The 27142-nt window shown below is 40.9% G+C and overlaps 1 protein-coding gene across 1 annotated transcript; it reads right to left on the reverse strand.

Annotated features, from left to right (window-relative positions):
* Positions 1 to 11500: 11500 nt before the first annotated feature.
* Positions 11501 to 15423, reverse strand: LOC147885032 (pentatricopeptide repeat-containing protein At2g39620-like). The gene has a single exon (XM_087397831.1). The coding sequence runs from the start codon at positions 15144 to 15146 to the stop codon at positions 11865 to 11867; it is 3282 nt and encodes a 1093-aa protein (XP_087253957.1). The 5' UTR covers positions 15147 to 15423; the 3' UTR covers positions 11501 to 11864.
* Positions 15424 to 27142: the final 11719 nt, after the last annotated feature.

Raw genomic sequence — 27142 nt, forward strand, 5'->3', positions numbered from 1 at the left:
TGAATGAACTATGTTGCATGGCATAGCGTTGGTTGGTCACAATGACCTGGTTATGATACTGCTCAAACAATGCTCGCCAAATGTGTGTGTGTCACATGACCTCACGAGAGATATTAAGAGCTATTGAAGGGCTTTTTATGCTTGCTTGTTTGTCAATGGACAAATATTTTTGTGTAATTCTTGTTTGGCTGGCTTGATCGAAGTTTTTGTGCTCGATTCATCAGCCTTGCATGACGGGGGAGGTTCTAAACTGGTAGCCCATCTATATGGGAGACTTGGTTTGCCTATCTGCCAGCCCATTCGACAACATAGCATTTATGTAATGGAAGCTTGCAATATTCCCTATGCGCCCTTAGGTTTGTGCTCATAATGAGAGATTTTATAGCCATTTCCGAACGTGCACCTCTATGGGCTTTACGTTGGGAGATAGGGCTTCGTGATATTCTTGCATCACAGTGTGGATTGGTAGTCTCTTGCGAGCAACCTGCATAGGTTGGTGGCTAGTGCCTTGACCACCTTCTTTGTTGAGTGCATGCATCGCACACGGACGCTACCCAACCCCGAGAATACTTATGTTAGTAAGGTTCTGGTGGAGGGTTGAAACTCCCCCAATGGAGTACAACGTCAATATGATGCATGTTGTGAGAAGCACTGCTGGCCAAACAGAGTTCTCTTCGTGGTTTTCTTTACATGGACTAGTTTGGAAGCCATTATGGAGAAGCCAAAGATGTAGACACTGGACACGCAATCATGTATTGTGATAAGTGCTAACTTAGTTACTTGTGCTGTAAAGAGTTTGGAAAAGTCGTGGGGAGATCTTCATATAGAGATCCAGTTAACTCCTTGGCCCATGCTTAGAATGTGCTCCTATACAATTTATGTATGCAAACCCTTCGCAACGACTGACATTATATGACTATGAGCAAGAAAATTTATGGTGTATGGACTTAGTAGTTTGTGTTTGGTCCTCAAGCAGTCCTATTTCGGGTAGATTCTATGCTCAGTGGTAGTGGGATATCGGCCAAGGACCTGAGTAGATATACAGGGGACCAAGGACCTAAGTAGTCATAAGGATACATATATTACTTGATATGAAGGCAACTTGCAGTCGAGTTTGAAACATAATGCTGCTTGAGCTGGTGGATTAAGACTGCCCGATCATGGAGTTGAAGAAATGCTTCACTCTAATACATATGAGCATAGAGAGGCTTCTTTACCCACTTTCTTATTGTAGATGATTATTTGTTTCTTGTTCACTTGTTATGGATTGGATCTCGTCATGCAGAGTCAGGCTTACACACGCATTTCCACATAGTGTTTATATCCCCTTACATATCAATGCTTAGTAAATATTTTGTGAAACATTTGCTATACTTTGGCCTATATAATATATTTTTACTTCAAAGTTCTACAAACATTGGGGAATGAGGGATCTGCTGGGAATTGTTAACATGAGTAGCTATGGATAGGAGCTAAATATTGGATAGTCCCCTTATGAGATTAATTCAAAAGGGTGGTTGAGGATGGATTATTATTGAACCAAGGTGGGTTAGCAAGGTTCAGCAGAAAAGTAACACTTGATTTTGAAATAGGATCTTGAAACATGATTTATGTGCAAGAAATGGAGAGCTACTAGGAGGGTTGTAAGAATCATGTAGATTGACATGGAAATAAAAGAAGGGGGATGTGAGGGTACTGTGTGTAACTAGTAATAAGCATTGATATACCCTCTGTCAGATTGTAAAAATTCCTTAATAAAAAGGAAGTTTGTTTACATAGGCCTAAAACTGAAAAATGGTGGACTTACTTGAAGATATACAGGCAGTAGAACTCAAAAGCAGTTCTATACAAGATAAGTGCCGGTATGGTCTAAGGGATCAGTTATAAGAGGTTAATGCTAACAAATTATTGCTATGCTTTTGAGAAAATTGGCTGTTTATCCTGTTAGTTGGCTTACTAATTGTATAAATTGGCAAATCACTTCTATGTTTACAATATGGAATGGGATAAGGGGAGGAAATCTCATTATTGCTATGTATATATGGCTTATTGTCTGAGACAAGGTATTGGTGACATTACTTATAAGGTTCTATGAATTACCAGGATAGAAAGTAAGTATTTAAGAGCTCCTAGGACATGGATGATTTTTTGTGGAGTGAGAGCTCTTAAGTGTTCATGAATTTGATTATGAGATGCTCGTTTACCCTTTTAATGGTGGCACTTTATCTTCCTTAATTATGTAGTATTTTTTTTATAATTGGTGTCCACCCCCCCCCCCAACAACACCCCTTTCCCCCGCTTCTTATGAATTATTTAAAAAAATCCCTCCTTATATTAATGGAAATTATCCCCCCTTATGGGTAATAATTAATAATAATGTGGGTCTCCACTTCATTGGTTGCCTCCTTAGTTCACGTCATATGGAATTTCTTCACACCTAGGCTACGATACAACCTTAGCATTATCTCCCTGTGAACATATTTTGTGCCTCCTCTTGTCTTCGGGTCTCCTTCCTAACCCCTCACCTTTGTTTTGCTAGTTGAGAAGACATGACCTTTGATTTCTTACTTATCCCATCATCCGAGACCCCTGCTTCACCTCTTCCTAGTATACTTTGGACCACTATTCTTTTGTGATTTTTGTGCTATTATTTTGCTTAGAAGCTATTTCCACAAATGCCCTCAAAGGTATTTTGTTCACTTGGTTGAATTTTTATGTTTCTTTCTCATAGGATTATAGGACCTACGCAATATATTATTAAGGCTTTACTTAGAAAATAATCACCTAAGCTTAACCTAAGCTACTAAACCCCAAAACCACTTTTAACCTAATTTACTATATCCCCAAAACCACTGTTTTCTTCATTGCCCATGACCATGCCTCTTGGTTGCTTCTCCTTTCAATTTTTACATATAGCTCCTTGGTTGCCTCCGTTTCCTTCCAAGGTTATTGTATGCTTTGGGTTGTGCTCATCACCTTGATAACCTTCTTCATCTAAGATTTTTCCTTTTGATTTTGATCAATTTGTACCCAGCGGCTTATGCATGGCTTCTCAGTACCTGCTTCACATAATTTACTCCTTTGCATAGCTGTTAGTCTCTACACTCTATGTCTTGCCAATCCTTACCACTGACTGGCTAGCTACCTACTTCTCTGGAAATTTACATTGGTGTTGCATTTTTTAAGAGAAATAATTTTTAAAGGTCTTTTGTCTTCATATTGGCTTAGTTCTAGGTTCCCAAAAGTTTTTTTGTTATTGATCCATTACTTCCCATAAATTTAATGCATTTTTATTTTTATGCTTATTCAAGGGTGTGGAATACCCCCCCTGTTTTTGGGATGTGGAGTACCCTCCTTGGTTTTGGTTCTTACTCATGGGTTGTTAATTACCCTCCCTATTTTCTAGTTTGGTTCCTTGTCCTCCTTTTTTGATTAAGTTATCTCTTCTCTTTTTACATTGAAGTTATTTTTTCATTATTTTTAACATTTTTAATTCAATAAATATATACATATTAAGTAAATCATTTTTTTATTCCCTTGAATCCCACACACACTCTTATATTATTCCCACACACAACCACACACAATGTTGGTAGACCACCCCCCTGATTTTTGTGATAATTGAATTGGATAGGATACTTTGGTGATGAGCACTTGCAAGTTTCATAGGTTTGCCAGAATGTCGGTAATCATAGACCCGGCCAAACTGGCCATCATTTGTCGAAAGATGGAGGAAGCACGGATGGAATTTTAAACAAATGGACCAAAAACTAGAACTAGACCATTTCTTCCTCGAAAAACAAAAAGCAATAAATACTTATGGCATGTGGTTCTTTTTCAATGTATATTTTTAGAATCCATCTATAGCCTCATTTGTTCTCTTTTTCTCTTAATGCTCCTTTAAATTATTTTTTCTTAAAGCTTAATTTTCCTTTACATGCTCCCAAGGGGGTATATTAACCCCCTTTAAAGTTTTATTTAAAATATTTCCTTAAGGATTTCTTCAAAGTTTTCTTCAAAGCATTTTAATAAAATGGGTTTGTTTAAGGATGTGGATTACCAATTCATTTCATTTCTTCCTAATTTATTTCTTGGGTGCGGACTACCCCCCTTGGTAAATAATTAAATTCATTAACTTATGGTATGTTTACTCGGGTGTGGATTACCCCCCTTGTGTTATTGATTCATCTTTTATTTTCACTTGGGTGTGGACTACCCCCTTATTTTTTCATAAAATTTAGAATTTGGAGGTTCCTAGGTAAAGCTATAACAAGCCAAGGAGCACAGGCATTACCTGTCTTCCCAAATTAAGCTATATTTTGCTAACATATGGTTCATTTGGATGGTGGCAGCAGGTAAGTGGACCCTGACCTTGGAACCTAAATTACCTGATGGATTCAACACATTGTTCCACCCTTGTGTTCCTTTAACAAACTCAATTTTAATATAATTTCTCAACTCTCAATCTGTCGCAACTTTCAACTTAGGAATTTCAAATATCACCACTCAATTGATTTATCAGTAGCGGCTATTCTTGCAGATGGATGGGGAGCTATTGGTACAACCATCGTCTTGAGCTAAAGAGATAGTAGAATTTGGCAACCCAGCTCGAGGTGCGTACAAGCTGAATGCTTGCAAAAATGTTCAAGTTCGTGATATTTATCAATGGGTTTTTTGTTTGTTTGCAAGCAAAGACCTATACGATTACTCCCAGCTCTCGTGGGATGATCATGGTAGCAGAGCAACAATCAGTGCCTTGGGCACGAGTTTTGGAGAGAAGCCACACAGAGGCAAAGAGGGTGGCAATGGTAGTAGAGAAGAAACAAGCTATGAATTCAAAGATTGGGTAGATTTTGGAGATTCTGTTTCCCTTATAGCTTGACTCTACTAGTCCTCAAAGGAATACGGCACTAGTTTTGACCCTTGAGCCAGAAGGACCTCTGCAGGATGTGGCTGAAGGCTTGTTTGGTCGAGAGTCTAAGAAGCAGAGGTGTCAAGTTCCTCAAATCACGCAGGAAGTGCTTCCTCCTATTGCTCCCCCTACTCCCTCCCATGTAGTCACGGCATCAACAGGGGTGCCTGAGAGTTTGTTTCACAGTGGGTTGTCATCAACGCAGCTCAGTGTGATGCCCCCACCTCCCCCATCGGTAATTTTTGAGCGGGAAACCATTTCGGGGTATTTCATCAAGAAGTCCGGTGGTTGGCAGTTCTATTACTCAACGATGGTGGCTGGAGTAGCTCCAGCACACAACAGTAACCACAGTGGCAACATCCACTGTGGTGGTAGTAGTGACGGAGGCAGTGTAGATTATAGCAGCAGAGGAGGTCATTGTGGTCTTCGAGCCTGGGGTGGTGTTTCTGACACCCTCAGCTGGATTGTCACTACGAATGCAACCGATGCATATACAACTTCAATTGTGTGCACAATTGCTAGCTTGGCTTGCGATGCACTGTTTTGCAGGGACCGATCCCTCCAAAGTTACTGCCGTAGAGACTGAAGTTTTTCAATTGCGCAGTGAGAATGAGGCCCTGCAAAGTCAGAATGCAAGGATGCTGCAACTAGAAGAGTGGGTTGAGGTCCTAGAAGCACAAGGCAATTCCTAACAAAATACATGAGTGCATTGTGCATATTTACAAAATTAAGGAGGAGGGTGCAAAATGTGACTCTGGCATTCTGAAGTTAAGGTTGAATTTTTTTTCTTTTGAGAGGTTGCGAGATGACCTCCTCTAGCGATGGTACAGGAGATAGGGTTGCTACCACCTCCAAAGCTGCTTAGCCTGAAGCCGCCAAAGAAGGTGACTCCACTAACAGAGATCTAGGGACAAGACCCAATCATGAGATAGCCAATACTAGAGACCTAGATGTGGACATGCAAGAAATGACAAGAGAAAAGATGGCGGATCTAACCAGTCTACCGATCTTCACCCTACACTTGGAGGATAAAGATATGCAAGAACTAAAGAAAGGGTCAGTCACCGCTGACAAAGGACACAAGAGGCTACTGGTAGACTTCACGTCCGCAACAAACAACTTCTCACATTTCCAAAATGACACGAAAGATTACAAAATGTGAAAGATTTCTTTTGCTACTCAATATCAGAAGCATCCTTCTAGGATGCGGTTGAAGCCTGTTTAAAGCCCCCGCAACCCCAAAGCAGTTGGTGGTGTGGGAGTAGCTCTCACCAAAAGCAAGGAGGATCTTCTGCGATCCCTCTACCACCACCTTCGCAGAAGTAGATATTGAAAAAACTCGACTAGATCCTAGCTCTATCAAAGGTAAGCTTCCTATGGTGAAAGTCCACAATCGAATGCTGAATGAAACTATGAAATGGCTCTGTTCATGCATGGTGGTAGGATATCTCCATGGTCCCCAACCCCTTGCTTTGTTCCTCGAAGGATGGGTGAGGAATTTTTGGTCTTGAAAAGGTTTGAATGTCACTAGCGTTCGCTTTCTAAGGAGTGGATACATTGTTTTCCTTTTTTAAAAGCCCAAAATGGCATTCGAAGTAGTGCAGAAGGGCTCGTGGACCATTAGGAGTCAACCACTATCTATCCAGATGTGGGAACCTACCTTCAACCCCAACTCACCTCCATCCTCCAAAGTGCCAATTTGGGTAGAATTCCCTGACCTCCTGCTTTCCCTCTTCCCACAAGTTGAGACGTTGTGCACTCCCCTAGGTCATTTCTTAGCCCTCGAAATGGAAAGGTTCATCAGTTTGAGAGGATACCCCCAAGCTTGCGTCTTGATGGACCTAGCTACAGACCCGCCGAATGCCATCCAAGTTCTAGATGGGAATGGAGCAGAACTGATCCAAAAATTCTTCTATAAAAACGTCCCCAACTCATGTTTCCTCTGTGGCTTAGGAGGAAACTTCATTAAGGACTGCCCGGCTAGAAAAAACCATAGGAAAGAAACCCCAAAGACACCCACGCCTCGCCCGCAGGATGAGCAGGGAGAAAAAGAAGCCCCCACAGTTGACTCCAAAACTAAGAACAATGGGTAAGATAAGGGTCAGTGGAGGGAAGTTAGGAAAGAACAACAAGTAGAGCAAGTAGATTCAAGAGAGACAAATGATGAAAAACATACAGAAAGCTTAGAGGATGAAGTCGAAGCCCAACTTGAACGAGCAGAAAATGAAGCTCTGGATAGAGATGACTTCCCCTTTACTCTAGTGAAAGGTAGGAAAACTCTTCAGGCTAAAAGGCGAAGTCTTCATTTAGCCCCTCTAAATGAGAAGCCCAAGGAGCCAAGAGCCACAGAGAGAGAGAGAGAGAGAGAGAGAGAGAGAGAGAGAAGAGAAGGCTATCAAGAGGCTTCAACCTTGTGCTGCAGGTAAATTTTAAGAAGAAAAGAAACAAAAGCAATACCCAATTATGAAAAAACAAGATCTTTTCACTTTCCTTGCTATCAATGTCCAAGGATTATCAAATGATCTTAGACAAGCATTTCTCAAAAGATGGATTAGAATCAGAGGTCTCATCCCTGAATTTATAGCACTTTAGGAAGTAAAGGTCAGGGGATCAAAGCTAAGATGGCAACTCAAACAAATTCATGACAAAAGAGAGTAGTATTACACTGATCATGAAGAATGCAGAGGGGGGGTAGAGCTGGGAGTTGCCAAGCACCTTTCCCTAGCAGTAGAAGATGTCCTAACTACCTTCAGCCAAAACGAAATAGGGGTTGACTTCACACATCCCAATCTAGAGTGTTAACTATTCTTGATTTACACACCCAACTCTGCTAGAGAGAGGGTACTTATATGGGAAGGTAAATCCTTGAAGGATAATACTATCAGGCTAATGGGGGACTTCAATATGGTAAAAAGCAAAAGAGATGGGAATTCTCTCAAAGATCAAGCCCTCTTGATCGATTCTTCATAGGACACAACCTTCACCTGGACCAATAATCAGATAGGATAGAATCTTAGCATTAGGGGAGAAATGGGGTCTCAAAAGAGCCTTCAATTAGTGTTTCCTAATTTCAAGGGATTAGAGAGAGATTTGAGGTGTACCAATGATAGTGCTCCTTTGTGTGGGGAAATGGTATGTTGAGGTGTACAAAAGGCCATGTTGAGCATTTATGGGTGGTTTAGATCCAAGGTCCTCACTCCTAGCCATTGATTTGATCTCTAATCCAATGGTCACATTCAAATTTGTGGTACACACAATATTAGCCATTGATTTGTAGGAGATCCAAGGGAGGACATGAAAGCAAAAGGTGCATCAATCCGAGCCATTGATTTGAAAGAGATCCAAGGGAGGACCAAAAAGGCGCTTTAATCCGGGCATCCAGCCATCCAATTGCATAAATGCATCTCCACCCTCCAAAATGTGCATCCATCTCCACCCATCAATTGTATAACCCATATCCACAATGGATCTACCCAAGATCCAATGGTCCACTACTAAAGGCGCTTTCTCCCTCTTCAATAACCCTCCTATTTGTCAAAGTTTGCTAGTTTGGAGCCCACCAAAGGCGCCTCCCTTAAGTCTACCACCATTTTGAGCATCCTAGGCCTTTGATCCCCGTCCACCATCCACCTCCATCCAAAGGCCAAGGTTTCCCAAATTCAAAATAAAGGTAACCATGTCAGTTGAGTCAATGCTATGGGGCCCTTAGACCGTGGGTGACCATAGTGGGTTCAATTCCAATTAACTTAATCCATTCCTTATGATGCCCTCTTGAGACCCCCAATCTCCCCTAATGAAAAGCTCGACTAGACAGAGCCTACGTTTCTAGAAGACTTCTAGATGATGCTCTTTGTCACAAGGCTAGTGCTTTCCTATCCCTTCCTTTCTTTAACCATAAGCCGGTACTTTATCATTAGAAAAGGGAGAAGGGAGGAGGTTCCGCTCCTGGTTCAAAGCCAACCCTTTTTTCTTTCAGCTACCATACATTCAGACCAAGATTGCAAGAATTTGGCAAATGGCATTTGGAGGAACAGCTAGCACTACAGACAAATGGGTGAGAGCCACTGAATGTAGAGGGCGCTTCTTTAAAGCGATCAAACAAAGATCAAACAAAGCCAGGCGCGTGAGGCGACAAGTTCTAGAAGACAGGATCAAGAGACTGGAGGATGACTGCTCACCCCAAGGGCAAGATTAACTAAGAAGGGCAAGAAACAAGCTAAAGACTGAGGCAAAAATCGAAGCAAGAAAAGTGAGGATATACACAAGAGATTGGCGGGCAGGAAAAAGTGAGGCCAATGAAGCAATGTACAAAAGTCTTCGAAAGAAACACGCTAAGGAATCCTTAGATGCACTATAGAAATATGGGAGACTAGTGCAGGATCCTAGGGAGATTATGGAACTTGTCAACTCCCACTTCCAAGCTATTTTGGGAGAGATTGAGATCCTTTCAACCGAAAAACTTAGAGTCAGAGAGCGCTGTAGACAAATGAGAAGCAAGCATATCTCCCCTTTTGACCACCAATACTTAAATAGAGACATTACCCTTGAGGAGCTAAAAGAAGCAACTGAATTCATGGCTAAAGGAAAGACTCCTAGAGAGGATGGACTCCCGGTGGAGTTTTACCAAGTCTTCTGGGACATAGTGGGTCCACGCATTCTACAGCTTTGGCAAGATTCAAAGAAAAAGGCTCATTGAATCCGAGAATCAATAGAGGTATGATTAAACTAATACCTTAAGGAGGCTCCAAAGAAGAGATAAAAAACTGAAGGCCACTAATCATGTTAAACACCAGCTACAAGATTTTTGCCAAAGCTCTAGCTAACATGCTAAAAATCAAGATGTGGTGATGGATAAGGAAAGAATAGAAGGGATTCATCCAAGGACGCCACATCCTAGACTCGGGGGTGCACTACTAAGAAACCCTATGTATCACGTGCGTTCAAAGGGTATTAAAAAGACCCCTCAACTTAAATTTCTTCCACAATAAAAACACTCCTCTTTACTTATGAACTAAGTGAATCTAAAAGAAAATTGAATTAAAAAACCCCTCTTGTTATTGTAATTATTTTAAAAATTTTCAAAAATTTGGATTAAAATACCCCTCCTTTTGAATGCACGTGGTATACTAAATTTTTTAAGGTAAAGGTCTCCTTCCTTCGTGTTAAGGAGGTCTATCAGACAAGGTTGCCCTCTAGCCCCTTCTCTTCACTATTGCAGTGCACTCATTGGGATGGCTCATCCAAGACAAGGTTAATAGTGGATCCCTGGAAAGGAATTCAAGTCGAAGAAGGGAGGCAGATCATCTGTCAACAATTTGCGAATGATACCAACCTGACTTTATACAACGACGACCTTTTAGTTAAGGAAGCCTTCAAACGCCTAAAAATTTTCTGCCTAGTTTCAGGTTCCAGAACTAGCCACGAATCCCGATGGGCTTCAGATGCTTGATAAATAATCGGTGGAATTGGGTAATATATAAAGTCAAGGATAAACTCAACAAGTGGCAAGGACTACAGCCACCTTTGGCAAGAAGGAAGTTTGTGCTTAATCATTACATCTATCCCTCGATCCTATACTTTATCTCCTGCTAGAGTCCAACTAAGAAGAGTCAGGAAAAATTAACAGTCTTATCTTATCCATAGCAGATAGGTACCTTTTACACAATTCTCACTTGCCCGGTTTGTTACACCTTTAGTCAATGGGCAATTCTTTTTAGCATGTTTTTTTCCCCTTGCACCTACTAAGTGATTTATGATGTGTGGAATAAAAATTGCACCCACCAAGCAATTTCATCTTCAACACCTACATCTCATTATGAATCACGAACAAGTATATCCTTAAACTTGTTATTGCTCAAAAAAGGATCTTTCTCCCTTCACTAGGGGGAGTTTAGAAAAGCACACCACTGTGTGGTCCCCCATAAAATCAATGATCATATTTTTTTAAAAAGAAGTCCGAAGAGATCCCAAATAAGGGGGAAATATATTTGCATCATGTGCATGATAAGAAGCCGTCAAAACTCATGTTAGCCCACCAATATAGGCCCTAATCTAGGTTAGTGTACATGGAAATATATTTGAAAAGCATCATGGAGCCGCAGGACTTACTTTTGGTACCAATACCAGCTCAGGATTCCAGGCCTACTTCACCTGCAGGGTCAGCCTGGGAGGTGATTTCTAGTATTACCCTATGGCGGATATGGTGTTCACGATGTTCTTTTGTCCTTAGGGGCCATTTATGCACGGAGGTTGACACTCTTGCTTCCATTTGGGCGGAGATTATCTTCACTCTCAGGAGTCAGTGGGAGCGGTGTACAAGCATCTCTTTGGCAGCTCGTGGGAGACTTTTATCCTTCATGAGGACATGGGACTGCTCATTATTTTTTTCATTTGACCCCTTTTGGGATGTCGTGGCATTTTAGACCACCATCATGGCTTTTTTGCCACAATGAATTTAGAAAAATAGAGCACCAATTATGAAAAAACTACAGAAACTTTCAGATTTGGATTTTGGTACTCCTAGACCTAGATGGGCAACTTAATGTCAAGTACCCCCCCCCCCCCCCCCACACACACACACTAGTGAAATGAATGGTGTGGTCCTCTTAAATAAATCAAGTATTAGTGTGGCTAGGATTCAGCTTGGGCATTCCGGCTTTTCCCAAAGCCATGAGATCTCAATTCATGTGTCACTCCCACATGTATCATGGCAATCACATATCCAGAATTTTTAGACAAGCATTCAGGGGGCATATGATGGCCAGCTTGTCAATGTGCCCTCACAACCAATCTTTCTTTGCATCATCAGACTGGGAATACCTTGGAGAGAAAGACTTCTGTCTCTGGGAACATATTGTATTGACCACAAATTCATGTATAAACCTCACCAACATTAGTTCGATTCTTTCCTGGCTTCTTATGTGCTTGTTTTCTCCATTGCCTCGACCTTCCTTTAATCTTCCTGCATATTAGCATCTGCATAGATGTTAAACATTGAGACATAAGCTGCAGCGTCCTTTTCATCCAAACGCACTGCATGTTCAAAGGCCTGCCTTCCAAGCTCCACATCACCCCATTTTCTACAAGCACCCAACACAGAATGCCATACCACAAGACTAGGTTGGAAAGGCATCCTTTCCACCATCATTACTGCTGCGTCTAACTGGCCTGCACGGCCAAGGAGATCAACCATGCAAATGTAGTGCTCAATAGTTGGAATGATGCCATGGCTTTTACTCATGGCCTCAAAGTACATCTGGCCTTTATCTACCATACCTGTATGACTGGACACAGTAAGAAGACTAAGGAATGTTATCCCGTTTGGCTGTATGCCTTCCACTCTCATTGTCTCAAGCATATGGAAAACAATTTCACTTTTTCCTAGCCTGGCATATCCTGTGATAAGTGCATTCCATGAGACCACATCTCGAACTGGAAGCGTGTCAAACACTTCCCCTGCTTCTGCAACTAAGCCACATTTGGCATACATATCAATCAATGTGTTACCAACAAAGGGATGTCTTTCCAACTCTTTTCTAGCAATCTCAGAGTGTATCTCTTGGCCCTTGTCTGTAGCTCCTACACTGCCACAAGCTTTCAAGCTCCAAACAAATGTAGAAGCATTTGGAGAAATGCCTTCCACTTGCATATCTTTGAAACAGTCCAACGCTTCCTCACCAAGCCCTTGCTCCACATACCCTGCGATTAATGCATTCCAACAGACTAAATCTCGAACTGCAAGCTTATCAAAGATTTCCTGTGCTTTTGCAAGCCAACCACATTTGGAATACATCTCAACCAAGGTGTTGATAACAGAAGGATGCCTGTCCAATTGCTTTCTGCCAATCTCAGCATGTATTTCTTGGCCCTTGTCTATGGCTCCTATGTTGACGCAAGCTTTCAAGCTGCAAACAAATGTGACAACGTTCGGAGTAATACCCTCCAGTTGCAGCTGTTCGAAACATTTCAGCACTTCCTCATCAAGCCCATGTTCGGCATATCCTGTGATTAATGCATTCCATGAGACTATATCTCGCATTGGAACCTTGTCAAACACTTCCCGTACTTTTGCAAGTGAGGCACATTTGGCATACCCTGCGACTAGTGCATTCCACGAGATTGCATCTTGAACTGGAAGCCTGTCAAACAATTCCTGTGCTTTTACAAGCGAGCCACATTTGGCATACATATCAACCAAGGTGTTGCCAACACAGGAATCCCTTTCCAACCCCTTTCTGATGACTTCAGTATGTATTTCTCCACCCTTGTCTAAGGCTCCTATATTACCACAAGCTTTTAAGCTGCAAACAAGAGTGATAACATTTGGAAACATGCCCTCCAGTTTCATCTGCTCAAAACAGTTCACTGCTTCCTCACCAGGCCCATATTCTGCATATCCTGCGATTAGTGCATTCCATGAGACAACGTCTTGATTTGGAAGCATATCAAACACTTCCTGTGCTTTTGCAAGGGAGCCACATTTGGCATACACATCTACCAAGGTGTTGCCAATGCAAGGATCTCTTTCAAGCCCCTTTCTAGCAACCTCTGCATGTATTTCTTGTGCCTTGTCTATGGCTCCTATGCTGCCACACGCTTTCAAGCTGCAAACAAACGTGATGGCATTTGGAGGCACACCCTCCAGGTGCATCTCTTCAAAGCAGTACATCGCTTCCTCACCGAGCCCATGTTCTGCATACCCTGCAATTAGTGTATTCCATGAGACTACATCTGGAGCTGGAAGCCTGTCAAACACTTCACGAGCTTTCGTGAGCGAATTACATTTAGCATACACATCAACCAAGGTGCTGCCAACACAAGGATCTCTTTCCACTCCCCTTCTGGCAATCTCAACGTGTATCTCTTGGCCCCTGTCTATTGCTCGTATGCTGCCACAAGCTTTCAAGCTGCAAACAAAGGTGACAGCGTCTGGAGAGACAGCCTCTAGTTGCATCTGTGCAAAACAGTTCAGTGCTTCCTCAAGAAATCCATGATCAGTATATCCTGCAATTAGTGCATTCCATGAGACTAAATCTGCAACCAGAAGTTGGTCAAACACTTCCTGTGCTCTTGGAAGTGAGCCACATTTGGCATACATATCGACCAAACTATTGCCAATATAAGGATGTCTTTCTAATTCCCTTCTGGCAATCTCAGCATGTATTTCTCGGCCCTTGTCTATGGCTCCTATGCTGCCACAAGCTCTCAAACTGCAAAAAAACGTGACAGCATTTGGAGACACCCCCTCCAATTGCATGTGCTTGAAACAGTTCAGAGCTTCCATACCAAGCCCATGTTCAACATGTCCTGCAATTAGTGTCGTCCACGATACTACATCTTGAATTGGAAGCCTATCAAACACTTCCAGTGCTTGTGCAAGCAAGCCACACTTGGCATATATATCAACCAAGGTGTTGCCAACAGAGAGATCTCTTTCCAGCCCGTTTCTGGCAATCTCAGCATGTATTTCTTGCACCTTGTCTATGGCTCCTAAGCTGCCACAAGCTTTCAAGCCGCAAACAAATGTGACAACATTTGGAGACACACCCTCTACTTGCATCCGTTCAAAACACTTCAGCGCTTCTTCATCAAGCCTGTGCTCAGCAAATCCTGACATCAGTGCAGTCCATGAGACTACATCTTGGACTGGAAGTTTGTCAAACACTTCTTGTGCTTCTGCAAGCAAGCCACACTTGGCATACATATCTATCAATGTGTTGCCAACATAGGGATCTCTGTCCAACCCCTTTTTGGCAATCTCAACGTATATTTCTCGGCCCCTTTCCATGTCTCTCAGCCTAGCACAAGCCTTCAATAGGGCCACAGATGTATACTTGTTAAGCTGTACACAATCATCTTGCATTTTTTGGTGCAGGTTGAGGGCATGTTGCGATTGCCCACATTTAGTATAGCCCGTGATGAGACACGCCCAAGAATAAACCGTCGTATCAACCAACCTGTTAAAAGCCTGCTGCGCATCGCACATTCTTCCACATTCCACCAACATGGGGACGATATAGTTTCCTAAGGATCCATGAGCTTCCAGCCCACATTTACACATGTAGGCATGCAAGCGCTTGGCATAAGCTGGAATTTTCTTTTGTCTGCACTTTTGCAAAATGCATATGAAGTTCTCGACCGAAGGCAGCTGGGGCATCCGCTCCAAAGTAGTGAGTGCATCTTCTAAGCTCAGCATGTCCCAGCCACTGTTCTCTAGTCTGTGCCTTGGATGCATTCACCTTTACTCCAGATCTGCGGCCACACTCCGCTAGCTCCTCCACCACCCCATTGTTTTCAGCGCTTGAGTGAGCCTGACCACTGGATGCTTTGGCACCATGCATTCCCTTGCTTCCGGGCTCGTTTTCCTCGCAAATATCTTTATCCCAATCTGGATGATACGAGGCGTCTATCCATTGCCACTCCTCGGTAATTTTATGCTCAAAATCTGGAGACCTTTGATGTTTTCTGTTGAAACTCACAACAAACTCGTCAGGCTAGCCAATAGGACCAAGTAAGATAACTGTGCAAAATCACAAGGTCCAGACTGGTTAGACTTACGTTGCTCTTTGGGTGGCAGAATTGGGAAGCATGTGAGAGTTTGAGGATGAAGTTTTGGGAGCCTGTAACCAGCCGAGGAACCCAGAAACCTGGCGTCCTGGCGGACTGTTCCAAAGGGAAACCATGGGAGATTCGCTCTGCATTCACAAGTTCTTATAATTGGCAAATGGAATGATGGATGTTGTCTTGAGCTACTTAGACACCCTCGAGGGAGCACTATTGGGTACGTTCCTAGGAAGGTCGTCTCTCGGCTCTGGCCTCGTCTCTCGATTAGCATGAGACCATTGAAGCTCTCCTATTTCATCTGGTCGTTTCCCCATGGGGATTGCCTATCAGCCTCTTTCCCATGGGGATTGCCTATCCGCAGAGCATTGTTCACAGAAAACATTTTTCTCAACAAATCACAAAAGTTAGGGTCTCAAATATTGAAGGTTTTTCTTGAGAATTTGCTGATTCTTTAGCTAAAATTTAACTAAATTGCCTAAAATTTTGCAGATTTTACAAAATTGAGAAAATATTTTTTACAGGCGAAGATGAAAACGTTGCAGGTTCATTGCATATGGTTTGCAGGTTTTCTGTGAACACTGAGTAGGGGTAAAGGGGCTAGTAATGAGGCCGGTGCCTTTAAAATTTCATCAGCATCCTCCCTATTTTCTCCATGGACAGACCCGAGGCATGAAACAAGGTGAATGATATTTAATCATTCATAAGGCCTGCCCAAGATCAAAACAATAAACTAGAGAGAGAGGAAGGAGAAAGAAAGGAGAGAGACAATATGAATTACATTCAAAAGGCCTGCCCTTGATTAAGATCTATGTTGATGTATAGAAGAGAGTGGTCAGACCAATATATGTAGTTTGTTCCGAATTCGAAATCTTGGTTGCAATTGTTTGTCCAAATGTGGTCAATTATGGAACCATGACTATTTGTGGAATTTTTAATGAGTTGTTTAAAAATTGTTTTTTGTCATGAATGAGTATAGGTGTCTTGTTGCTAGGCTGGAGGTGTTGTAGTGAGTATGTAGTGAAATAATTTTTTGAACAAGTGTGGAATGTTGTGATGATGGTGAGTTGTATACATTAATGATAGCAAAATGTTGGAGATTTTTGGTAGAGAAAATTGTTAACAAGCATTCGGTTTTTTTTTTCAATAATGTATTCTGCCTTTCCAAGGATACCAAGTTTTTGAAACATGTTGGAATTCCTACTCCTGTGTTGTGGACTAAGCATGTGAATTGTGGTAATGAAAGGGATTTGTTGTTTTTTAAATGTAGTTCTTGGAGGCAAATTATGGAGGCATTTTGGAGACTCTCGTCGTTGAGAATGTCTTTGTAATGTGAAATCAAAGATCTTGTGTTTAGAGATTGCAAGTTCAATAGAGCGCTATCGTTTTTGGAGAAGTGTTTTTGTTGGAGAATCCATTGTTTTTCAGTTCTTAGTCTCTCACTTTCGCATTTAACACTTTTGTCGACTTTTATGTGGTTTTGTTGGATTCGCTTCAGAAGAAAAAGGTTTTCGGGATTTCATATTCGTGAGAGTACTGTGTATGTTCAACCATGTGCTTTGATGAAGGAAGGATCAAAAGCAAGGGAGTCCACGGATAGATCTTGGGATCGATGGATTGCTCTTGCAGCTGCGGGTCGTATTGGAAATTGTTTTCTTGACGTTGAGTTTAGGTAGTTTTTACCTATTTGAAATTCTCTTGTGATTGGAAATATTGGAGTCCAAGTGGTAGGAATGTTCTCTTGGTAGAGGATTGAGTTGTTGTACCATGCTCTTTTGCCGATGTTGTTGGTAAACAATAGTCAAAGTACATGTGGTTCATTGGTTATCGATGATTGTTGAAATATTGCATCTGCACCATTGACCAAACCATCAAGAATGCCTAAGTTGCCCGAGCATATTTCTACTATCATTCCTGGTTTTAGGTAAAGTGTATGGTGTAATCCTGCTGTGCTTTCGGGGCATTTAGGAATTGATATTGTTTTGCTACATGTCTTATGTCTTTTGTCAATTGCTTTTAAGATATGTGGATTGTCCTCGAGCAATGCAAAAACGTCTTCATTGTGAGTGTCTTTTGATGCATTTGTGTAGAATAAACGAGGAATGTTTTTCTTGTCTATTAGTTGACGAGATATTGGTTGTTAAAATGTGAGATGTCTTGTAAAGTGTGCTTGCCTGTCCTTATTCAATTGAGTATACCTATGTATTCAATGTTTGTTTGTCTCATTGGTTTTGTTAGTTCATATAGGTAAACATTTTTCTTTCCAAAATGATGGCATGGATGTTGAGTTTTGTGATTGTTTCATGAAAATCCATGAATCCTTGGTTGTGGACTTGGGGGGGTCACTTATCATATGTAACCCTATCACGTGAGTTCAACAGAAGGATTTTTTTTATTTCTAAAATTTACAGAAATAAATATACATAAGGGACTAATTAAAATAGTTTTGGAAAAAATTTACAGATTTGTATAGAAAAGGGGTACATTTTATTCATGAAATTTTTTACAGATAAGGGACTTTAAATATAGGCCTTGAACGCACGTGATATAGAGGGTTTATACATAGTGACCCCCCCGAGGTTGTGGACTTGCTTGGTACAGGTCCCTGCAGAGGATAACGTCTAGTCCTCCTAATGGTTTTTGATGATTGTGTTTAATCTCCCTGAGGCGCATGTCAGCTGCAACCAAGGTGTTATATCCTATTAATGAAACCTCGTCAAATACAACTAATTGTAGGTCTTTATATAGTTGTGATAGCTCTTGTAATTTTTCAGATGACAGGCTTGTGTAATGGGAAGTCATTAGTGGCAAATGTAGTGTTGAATGTATTGTTGTGCCTCCGATGTTGAATGCTGCATTTCGTGTGTGGGCTAGTAGCAATATTTTAGGAAGGTCAACATTGTTCTTTGTTTGTGTGAATAATGTCTCATAAGTGCTTGTACAATGAGAAGTAGTACAAATGTTTTTTCTGTACCGACATTGCCAGTCAAAAATAGATGATGTGGTTTTGTTGGTGCGCATCTTTTTTTAGCATAATGTATTCTAAAATTAGTTGTTGTTCTTTCTTTAGTTTTATTAAAGTGGAATAGTACTGTTCGTTAAGGATTGTGTTGTACTTTAGCAAGGACTTATCTTGATGTTGAGTTACCTCTTGCATGTCAATACCAAGATTGTATTTGTCAATGTTTGAAAATGTAGAGTTATTAGTTGATGACAATGTTGTGGATGTAGTACTTGAGTTTGTGGGGAACTTAGAAATTAGTCTATTGAATTTTTTAAATTTAAATCAATGACATATTTGTTTTTACAATACATGTCATGCCATGTATGGTTATTTTCTGTTAGACATAGTTCTGTTTGGTGGTATGGGAGGAAGAGAATGCACAACTCTCTATAATAGTTTTCTTTATTGTGAACTTCACGGATAGAGCCAAGTATACTGCTTGTTGTGAGCTAATGTGTTGAGTGTTCAAAATTGCATTTCCAACCTTGTGGATGCATTCGTTTGCTGGAAGGCCATGGAAATGCTTTGCTTCATAGCATTTTTGACTACTTCCATTGTGTCTTTGTCTGCTTTTGTTATGTAGGATGTGCAATATGCAGCAGCTCCATGTGGATTTAAAATGAATTGGATATCTATATTTGCTTCCCATAGTTTGGACATTGTTGGATTGAAATTGTTTGTGTAAATGTCTTTCGGTTGTCTCGTCAAGAATAACATGGGTTGTGAAATTGATGATTGGATAGTGCAAATGTAATCTTCTTCCGTCATTTTTAATGCATCTAGAAAGGAGTCATAATTTAGCAACAATGTTTTGTCGTCCAATAAATGGTTATTGATGTGTTTCATTTGTTTTTTGAGGATTTTGTTATTCAAATAATCTTTGAAGGGCAACAAAATTGTTGTGGTTCGCATGGGTAATAGTGGAAACCCAAATCTACATTTTGTTTTTCTCTTGAAGCAGGTTTTTCGATGTTTATGTGTTTGTATTTTGTGTTTGTGAAGGGAAAATTCATTGATGTCAGTACATATGTATTTGTCGACAAATTTTTGAATGTCTTTGTTAGGAGACATACCAAATGTTGGGGCATTGTGTACCGAAAGAAGGCCGTGGTCATGTTGGCTTTCTCAATTTTGAAATTCTATGATGAAGAAAAATTCGTGGACCTTTGCCTAATATGGATTTGTCTTTTTTCAACAAAGTTTTCAATGCTTGGAATTTGTGTGCATAGTATTGTGATGTTGTAATTGGATCTGAGTGAATTAAATTTCGAAGGAAAATGTTTGAGCTCAAATCTTCATTTACATTGTGGTGATTTAGTTTTCTTAGACAATCAATTAGTGGTTGCCATAGTTTCTCAGCTGCAAATAGCATTATGAGGAAGCATGGAGGTCCTAGTTGTCTCAACATTACAAAGAGGTTTTTTTTCAATTGAGTTTGTAGTAAATAGAGCTTCTTAGGTGCATAAAGTCATGAAATCCAATATTTGATTGGAGTAGATTCTCAATGTTTGTATCCAAAACAACATCTTTTACTTGCAATGTTTTTCCCTTGGTTTGTGCCTTTCTCATTCGAACCCAACATGAGAAAAGTACTTGATGCACTAAGATTTTCATTGTTTTGAAGAATAAATTGTCTATTTAGAAAGCAAAGTGTCTATCAACATTTAGAACACATTTCACATTAAACTTCAAATAATATCATTGATCTTATTGTAGAAGTTCTTTTCGAAGAACTATAAACAATAGTACGATTGAATAAGTGTGTATATGATCATATTAAAGAAAATTGGATACCATTCAAAGAAAGATGTACATCAAAACATGAAGTACTTGTAAAGGAAATGTCTCCTTTGAGAGCACTCAAATTGCAAACCAACTTTGGAGATCATCAATAAATGACAATAACATTGTTCATGCCAATTTTGGGCGAAGGTTTCTTGGGTTTTTTATGAGTGGAAATTTCAGTGTAACTACTACGTTGCACACGTGAGGTTATGGTAGACTTAACTAACATATTTTGGATTCTCTCGGAGAAGCTTCTTCACTGAGACAAAAACAAAAAAATATAGTCAAACAACTTATTGTAGAACACAAAAATTAAAGGAAGAAGGGTTGTGAATTCACCTTGGGCATACACTTCCTGATCCACTTCTTGAAATGAATGCCTCAAAGACCGGGGAGGTGTTTTTTTTAATGCAGAAAATTTCAAAAGATTTTCTTTTGGAGGTCTACTTGGGCTTCCAAGTACCATTGGGGTTGACTTTGCACTATGAGGAGAAGCACTCTTCTCAACGTAAGAACAAGCCAACGAAGAAGGCACGCCTAACAAAATAAATTTACATCAACCAATGGGTCTCAAATACCCACACAAAAGAAAAGAAAAGCTAACCACATCTACAAAATATAAGCAGAATGGGGAAAATAATCGCATTGGACTAGAATCATCCTATTTCTACAACATCTAAAACTTATTCAATCATATTGAATTCAATCCTTCACAAACTCGTGAACAAAAAACCATAAACTAAATGTTCAAAAAAGTTAACACTAACTACGTTTTTAGAGACAATTTATAGTAAACCTACTGAGCGAACGGCCTTCGTCAAAACATGAAACATACATTCTTCTACCTTATATAACACTCAGACCTATGTTTGAGACATGCATAACAATTGGACAAAGAACCATGCAAAATATAATGTAATGGAAAGAAGCATGCTCTCCTCTTACTAGTACGACCTTGGACAATTGTGCTACTGCAAATAGAACGCACACGATGAAGTGACTTCAAGGTAATATATCAAACTATTGCTGTAAAAATGTGCAACAAAATATATCAAACTGCTACTACAGAAACACGTAGTCTATCTTCTATTGATGTAGAGATGATTAAGACAAGAACCGGGTACTGGAAACAGCATTCCAACGACTAATGAAAGGGAAGTTGCATGCTGTTGCAGACATGATTGAGCCAACAACCGGGCACAAGAAAAAGCGTTGGAATGACCGTAAAATAAATTCGTGTACTGTGATGCCAAAAATTGATATTTTCAATTCGGCATTGGTATTGTTTTTCTCTATGTTTGATAAGAGTTTGAGTATCAAGTGATAGCCTAGTGGCTCTCACTTATTTCTATTTTCTATGATATTGTATGGGATGGAGAGGATGAGTGGAATGGCTCATTGTAAATACCATAGGTATGAATTATAAATACCTTGGTATGGGGTGAGAGTTATTTGTGTATGGGATATTATGGAGTTTTTTAGAAAATAGGAAGAGTGAGTCATATAAAGAGGTGGGCTCATGTCCATGTGTTCCAATAATATAAGAGAGGTCACATGCCAAGCGTGTGGAAGGCATGTGGAGGAGTGTGAAGTCAAGAGGAATCCTTCTAGAACTCCTATGTGGAATAAGGAGGATGTGGACATGTGAAAAAGAGAGGGTCCCTATGGACTTTATGTGGGGAGACTCTTGACTTTCTCAATATTTTAAGAGTCTTGAGCATCTTTTGATGGGACACATTGCAAGAGTAGCCAAAAAGGACATGGATGGTGACATACGTGCTTATGTGATTGATGGGGAAAGGAATCTACAGGTAGCAATTGTAAATGGGTGAAGGAGGGTAACAAAATCTCTATAAAAGGAGCCCTCCTCTCCCTTGTTCATCAATCTCTTCCACATTAGGCCTCATGTTGTTGTAGCTCTAGTCTCCCCAAGCCCCTTCCATGAGCCTTCTCTCCCTCTTGTAGATATTCTCTTATGTAGACTCTTGAGTCCATCTCTCTCTAGTTTATTCTCTCTCTATGAGTAGTCTTGGAGCTTCCGCTCCCTCTTGTATGTATAAAAAATCTTCTTCTCCCTTGTGTTTATAGTGTTGGAGTGGATTCTCACTCTATTTGTAATGAAGGTCACTTCAACTTCTCTCTCTCTTGAGTGTCTCTTCCCTTTTCTTTCTTTCAAAGCCTTACAAGTTCTTTCCATTCAGTTGCTCACTGTGCACACATGGTCCATCTGTTTCTCGAGCCACCATGCAAACTTCTTCCCCTCTTCTAGGCGAAATCTATGAGGGGTGGATCGTTGATGAAGGTGGAGTCTTGAGGGAGCATCCTGCTCAGGCGAAATTAGCATGGGTGGAGGGCATTTTTCATGACAGTTTGACCCCCTGTTAGTATTTTGTTCATAACTTTCTGCTCGATAGTCGGATTTTAATGAAATTTATATCAACACAAAGCTCTCTTTAAGACGCATGTTTACATGTGATCAGATCTTAAATCAGATACTGCTACAAAAAGTTATGATTCTCTGTGTCTGACAATCTATTTTCATGATAGTTTTTACCCCCGTCTAGTAAACTGTCCATAACTTTTTGGCCGCTTCTCTGTTTCTTATGAAACATATATCAACACGAAGCTGTCTTTAAGGTGCATGTCTATAGATGCTTAGATCTTGAATCAGATATTGCTACAAAATGTTATGAGTCCCTGTGTCTGACAGCCTATTTTCATGATAGTTTTTACCCCCTTCCAGTAAACTGTCCATATCTCTTCAACTGTCTGTCTGTTTTCAATGAAACTTATATCAGCATGAAGCCCATATTAAGCCATATCCTTTGTGTGCTTGAATCTCTGATATCATGTCTCTACTGAAAGTTATAGGCCTCTAGGTCTAATGACAATTTGTAGAGTGTTTTGAGTTGTGTAAATGTGTCTATGAAGGAGGTGCAATGTTTCCTCGGAATCTACCCATCCGACCTAATCAGCCCCTTCAAACTCCTTGATATCTATAAGTTCATGTCGTGTTGAGCCGCAAGATCTTCTTTTAACAACGTATCGCTCTTCTCTTTGGCACAGACCGGCTCGTTGAGATTATGGCCTCTGCTGATCCTTTCCTTCCCCCTATGCTTGATTACAACATCACTTGGGATGTTACCATCTTCATTCTCATCTGAGGGAGGAAAGTATGGTGTGGTATCTTGGCATAAAAGCTTCTTTCTAATGTCCCATTCTCAATGATAAATATCTTTGTCAGTCAGTTCGAAAGCAGCAAGAAGTGAAGAGGTGCGTGAAGTTTATTACCCCCAACTTCATGTCAGATCTTTTGGTGGAGATGCTGGGTACGTTTGGTATTGGATCCATCCCACCTTACTAAACGGTCTTGGGTGTACTTGATTGCATGTTATGCCTAGAAGAGGCATGTGTTTTGATGAGATAAAGAAGATGCCTGGAAGAACTCCGTTAGAAGAGATTGCAACTCGTTTAAGAGAACTTGAAGATTGTGAAGGTGATGCTCAAGCTATTCGCACAGTCACCATGATCATATCCTTTATGTTTGCACTGTTGAATATGTTGGTGAATTGACAATGCCGACAGTAGGCACAATGATAGATTGGGGGGATTGTTCCATGCACTGGTAGCTTGGTGTGAAGAAGAGTTGAGTCTTTGGGTAGTTTTCGACTATAACAGTGGAGTGGTGATTCTTAATGCTTTCAACTTCTTTTGCTATGCAAATGATGAAGAGTACAATATCTTGAAGCTTTTATGTGCACTTCCTATTGTGAGAAGGGTGATTCTAGAATGCATGTATACACAATGTTTTCATGGTGCTGGTTGGTCACTTATTTTTGAAGATTTTGTTGAGGATCACATTGTGGAGGGATTTCAACAAGTGGTCATGCATAATAAGTTGGTCTTGGTATACTAAGGCTCTGTGGGATCTTGTTCGGATCTTGTTTGTGATATTATTTGGATCTTGGTGTTTCCTTTTTGTGTTTCATCATGGTGAAGATTCCAGTGTTTCGAGGGACCCAAGGGGAAGACTTAGAGTCTTATCTTTGGGATTTTGTTCGAGGATGCCGGCTTTCTGGATGGTCCATGAAGGATCAGGCGGAGATTTTGCCAGATTTTCTTGAAGATGTAACCTTGAGTTGGCATGAGACCTTGCTGTACTCTCCCAAGGAGGACTGGGACCAAGTGGTGGCAGCAATGAAGCAGAGATTTGGGGCAGTGGAGTCGCCAAATGCTTTGATGTTGCAGTTGGACCGGTTTATCAAGGAGAGGGTGAGTTGGTCTCTGCGTTGGCAATCCAATATGAAACTTTATGGACAAAGTATGAAAGGGTAGCTTTGCGAGCTGTGGCATCTGCATCATCGGCCCCTCAAAGTCTCTCAGGGATGGAGCACTTAAAGATGAGCAAATTTGTTATGGCTTTGGAGCCTCGTCTTCGCTCAAAAGTAATGAGTAAAGATCCAACAACATACGTGGAGGCACTTCGCATTGTAACCAAGAAAGAAGCTTCTCTAAAGATCGAATCCTCTTTTGTGTCTTCAACAGCTTCAACTTCTAAGGTGGAGGTAATGGGCACTCCTCAGGTACCAAAGTCCTCTGAGTTAGATCATAATATCTCCCAATTGATAGCAGAGTTTGCTGATTTGAAATTGCATTTGGTTAATGCACGACAACCTAGAGCACCAAAGAGTGAAGATAGGCCTCAAGATAGGAGTGGGGTCACTTGTTATGAATGTAATGAAAAAGGTCACTATCGCCCCGAGTGTCCTAGATTGAGAAAGAAAGAAGAAAAACAAGTATCCTTGTTAGAAGCTTCTTCAGGATATGAGGAAGAGAGGTAATGATGGCTAAACGGGGGCGTGGTAAAGCAAAAGAAGAAGAAGAAAGAAAGGAAGAAGTAGATGAGGAACATCAGGAAGAGGAACACCGTAGTAAGAAAAGGAAGGCATCTACAAGGAGAATTAGCTAGTCAGACTTTCCTTTAGGACAAGGAATTGGAAGCTATGACTTGTCCGACCTTAAAGAAAAGGAAGCTCATATCACCTTTGGTCAATTACTTGCTTTGTCTCCAAAACTACGAAAGGAATGGGAAAAACTAGCAAGCACAAGAGTGTCAAAGAAGAAAAAGAAGAAAAGTGCCATTCCTATTGTTAAAAAGGTAGATATAGATGTTGGTGATGATGTACCTGTGGTTGATATGATCATTGATGGTCAAGTGATTTCTAATGTGTACATTGATGGAGGTGCATCGATCATGAGTGAGAAGACCATGATAGATGCTGATTTAAAATACTCTAGTACTACCTCTCCTTATCACATCAAATTGGCTGACAACACTAGGTTAAGACCTTGGGAGTTGTGAAGAATCTAGAAGTGGATGTATGTGGAATTTCTATGCCAACTACTTTTCAAGTGATCCCTACCAAGCCAGATGCACGTGCCTATCCATTGATTTTGGGAAGGCCTTGGCTACGCAAGGTGAAGGTTGTTCAAAAGTGGGATACTGGAGAATTGATTTTGCAGGAAATGATAAGAAGGTGCGCTACAACATCAGAAGCCGCAAAAAGGAAGTTGTCAAGGAGGAGTCTTCAACATCAGAGAGTTCAAGCTCTGACTTAACCGATGAAGAAGAAGAGACAGGGTGTAGCTCCGAGGAGTCCAACTCAGAGGGTGAGGTGGAAGGAGTTGTGAAGATAGTGGGAGAGAGGGAAGGAGTCTCACTTGCGGCTTTATCACATGCAGAAATGGGGGAATACACACAAAGGTGGAGGCTGAAAACAGTTTTCCTCTTCTTAGTTGTGTAAGCCAAAAGAACTCTAGTACAAAGAAATAGAAGAACCCTATATGTGGGTCTCAAACCAAACTCAACTAACTAAGGTGGCATACTAACTGAGCCACAACTAGAGTAGATAAGGATAGCTGTCATCCAGCTATTATTCGTGGGCGGTGTACCAACCGCATCTCCAGCTAACAAGTCGGTGACATAAATGCACAACAGTCACCCTGGCATATCGCGAGTGGAGCTCGATATCTCAACACTCCCCCTCGAGCTCAATCCCAAATCCTGCACACCAAGTAGGTCTCTGAACTTGCGCAGCTTCTCTGCGCCCAATGCTTTCGTGAATATGTCAGCTACCTGATCCTCTGTGCTGACATAAACTAGATCAATAAGACCTAGTAAAACCTTCTCCCGCACATAGTGATAATGCACCTCAATGTGCTTTGTTCTAGCATGAAAGACTGGGTTCTTTGCCAAATGTATACTGCTCATGTTGTCACAATAAATGACAACCGGCCCATCTGTAGACTGATGCATATCATAAAGTAGCTTATGCAACCAAGCTACCTCACATGTAGCCATTGCTGCACCCCTGTACTCAGCCTCTGTGCTCGACAAGGCAACTGTAGGCTGTTTCTTGCTGCTCCAAGTGACTGCAGCACTCCCAAAGAGAACACATATCCACTGGTAGATCATCTATCTGAAATGCTACCAGCCCAATCAGCATCAGTGTATCCATGCAACTGTATCTGAACCCCAGCCTCATAAAATAGTCCATACTGCAATGTGGACTTCACATACCTGAGTATGCGTCTAGCCGCATCCAAATGCGGTTTCCTTGGAGCCTGCATAAACTGACTTACCAACCCAACAGCATAGCTCAAATCTGGCCTGGTAATAGTCATGTAAATCAAACTTCCTACTATGCGTCTGTACATAGTAGGGTCTTCTAGAAGCTCACCTGCATCTGCGCTCAGCTTCACATTCTGCTCCAAAGGAACTGAAATAGGCTTACAGCCTGTCATCCCATATTTGGATAGCATGTCCAATCCATACTGCCTCTGCATCCCACTTGGTGATCTAATCACCTCAATGCCCAAGA

The sequence above is a fragment of the Dipteris shenzhenensis genome, chromosome 26 (genome assembly GCF_047967505.1).
Source record: "Dipteris shenzhenensis isolate YYH24624 ecotype China chromosome 26, Dip_SZ_1.0, whole genome shotgun sequence".
Classification (NCBI taxonomy): domain Eukaryota; kingdom Viridiplantae; phylum Streptophyta; class Polypodiopsida; order Gleicheniales; family Dipteridaceae; genus Dipteris; species Dipteris shenzhenensis.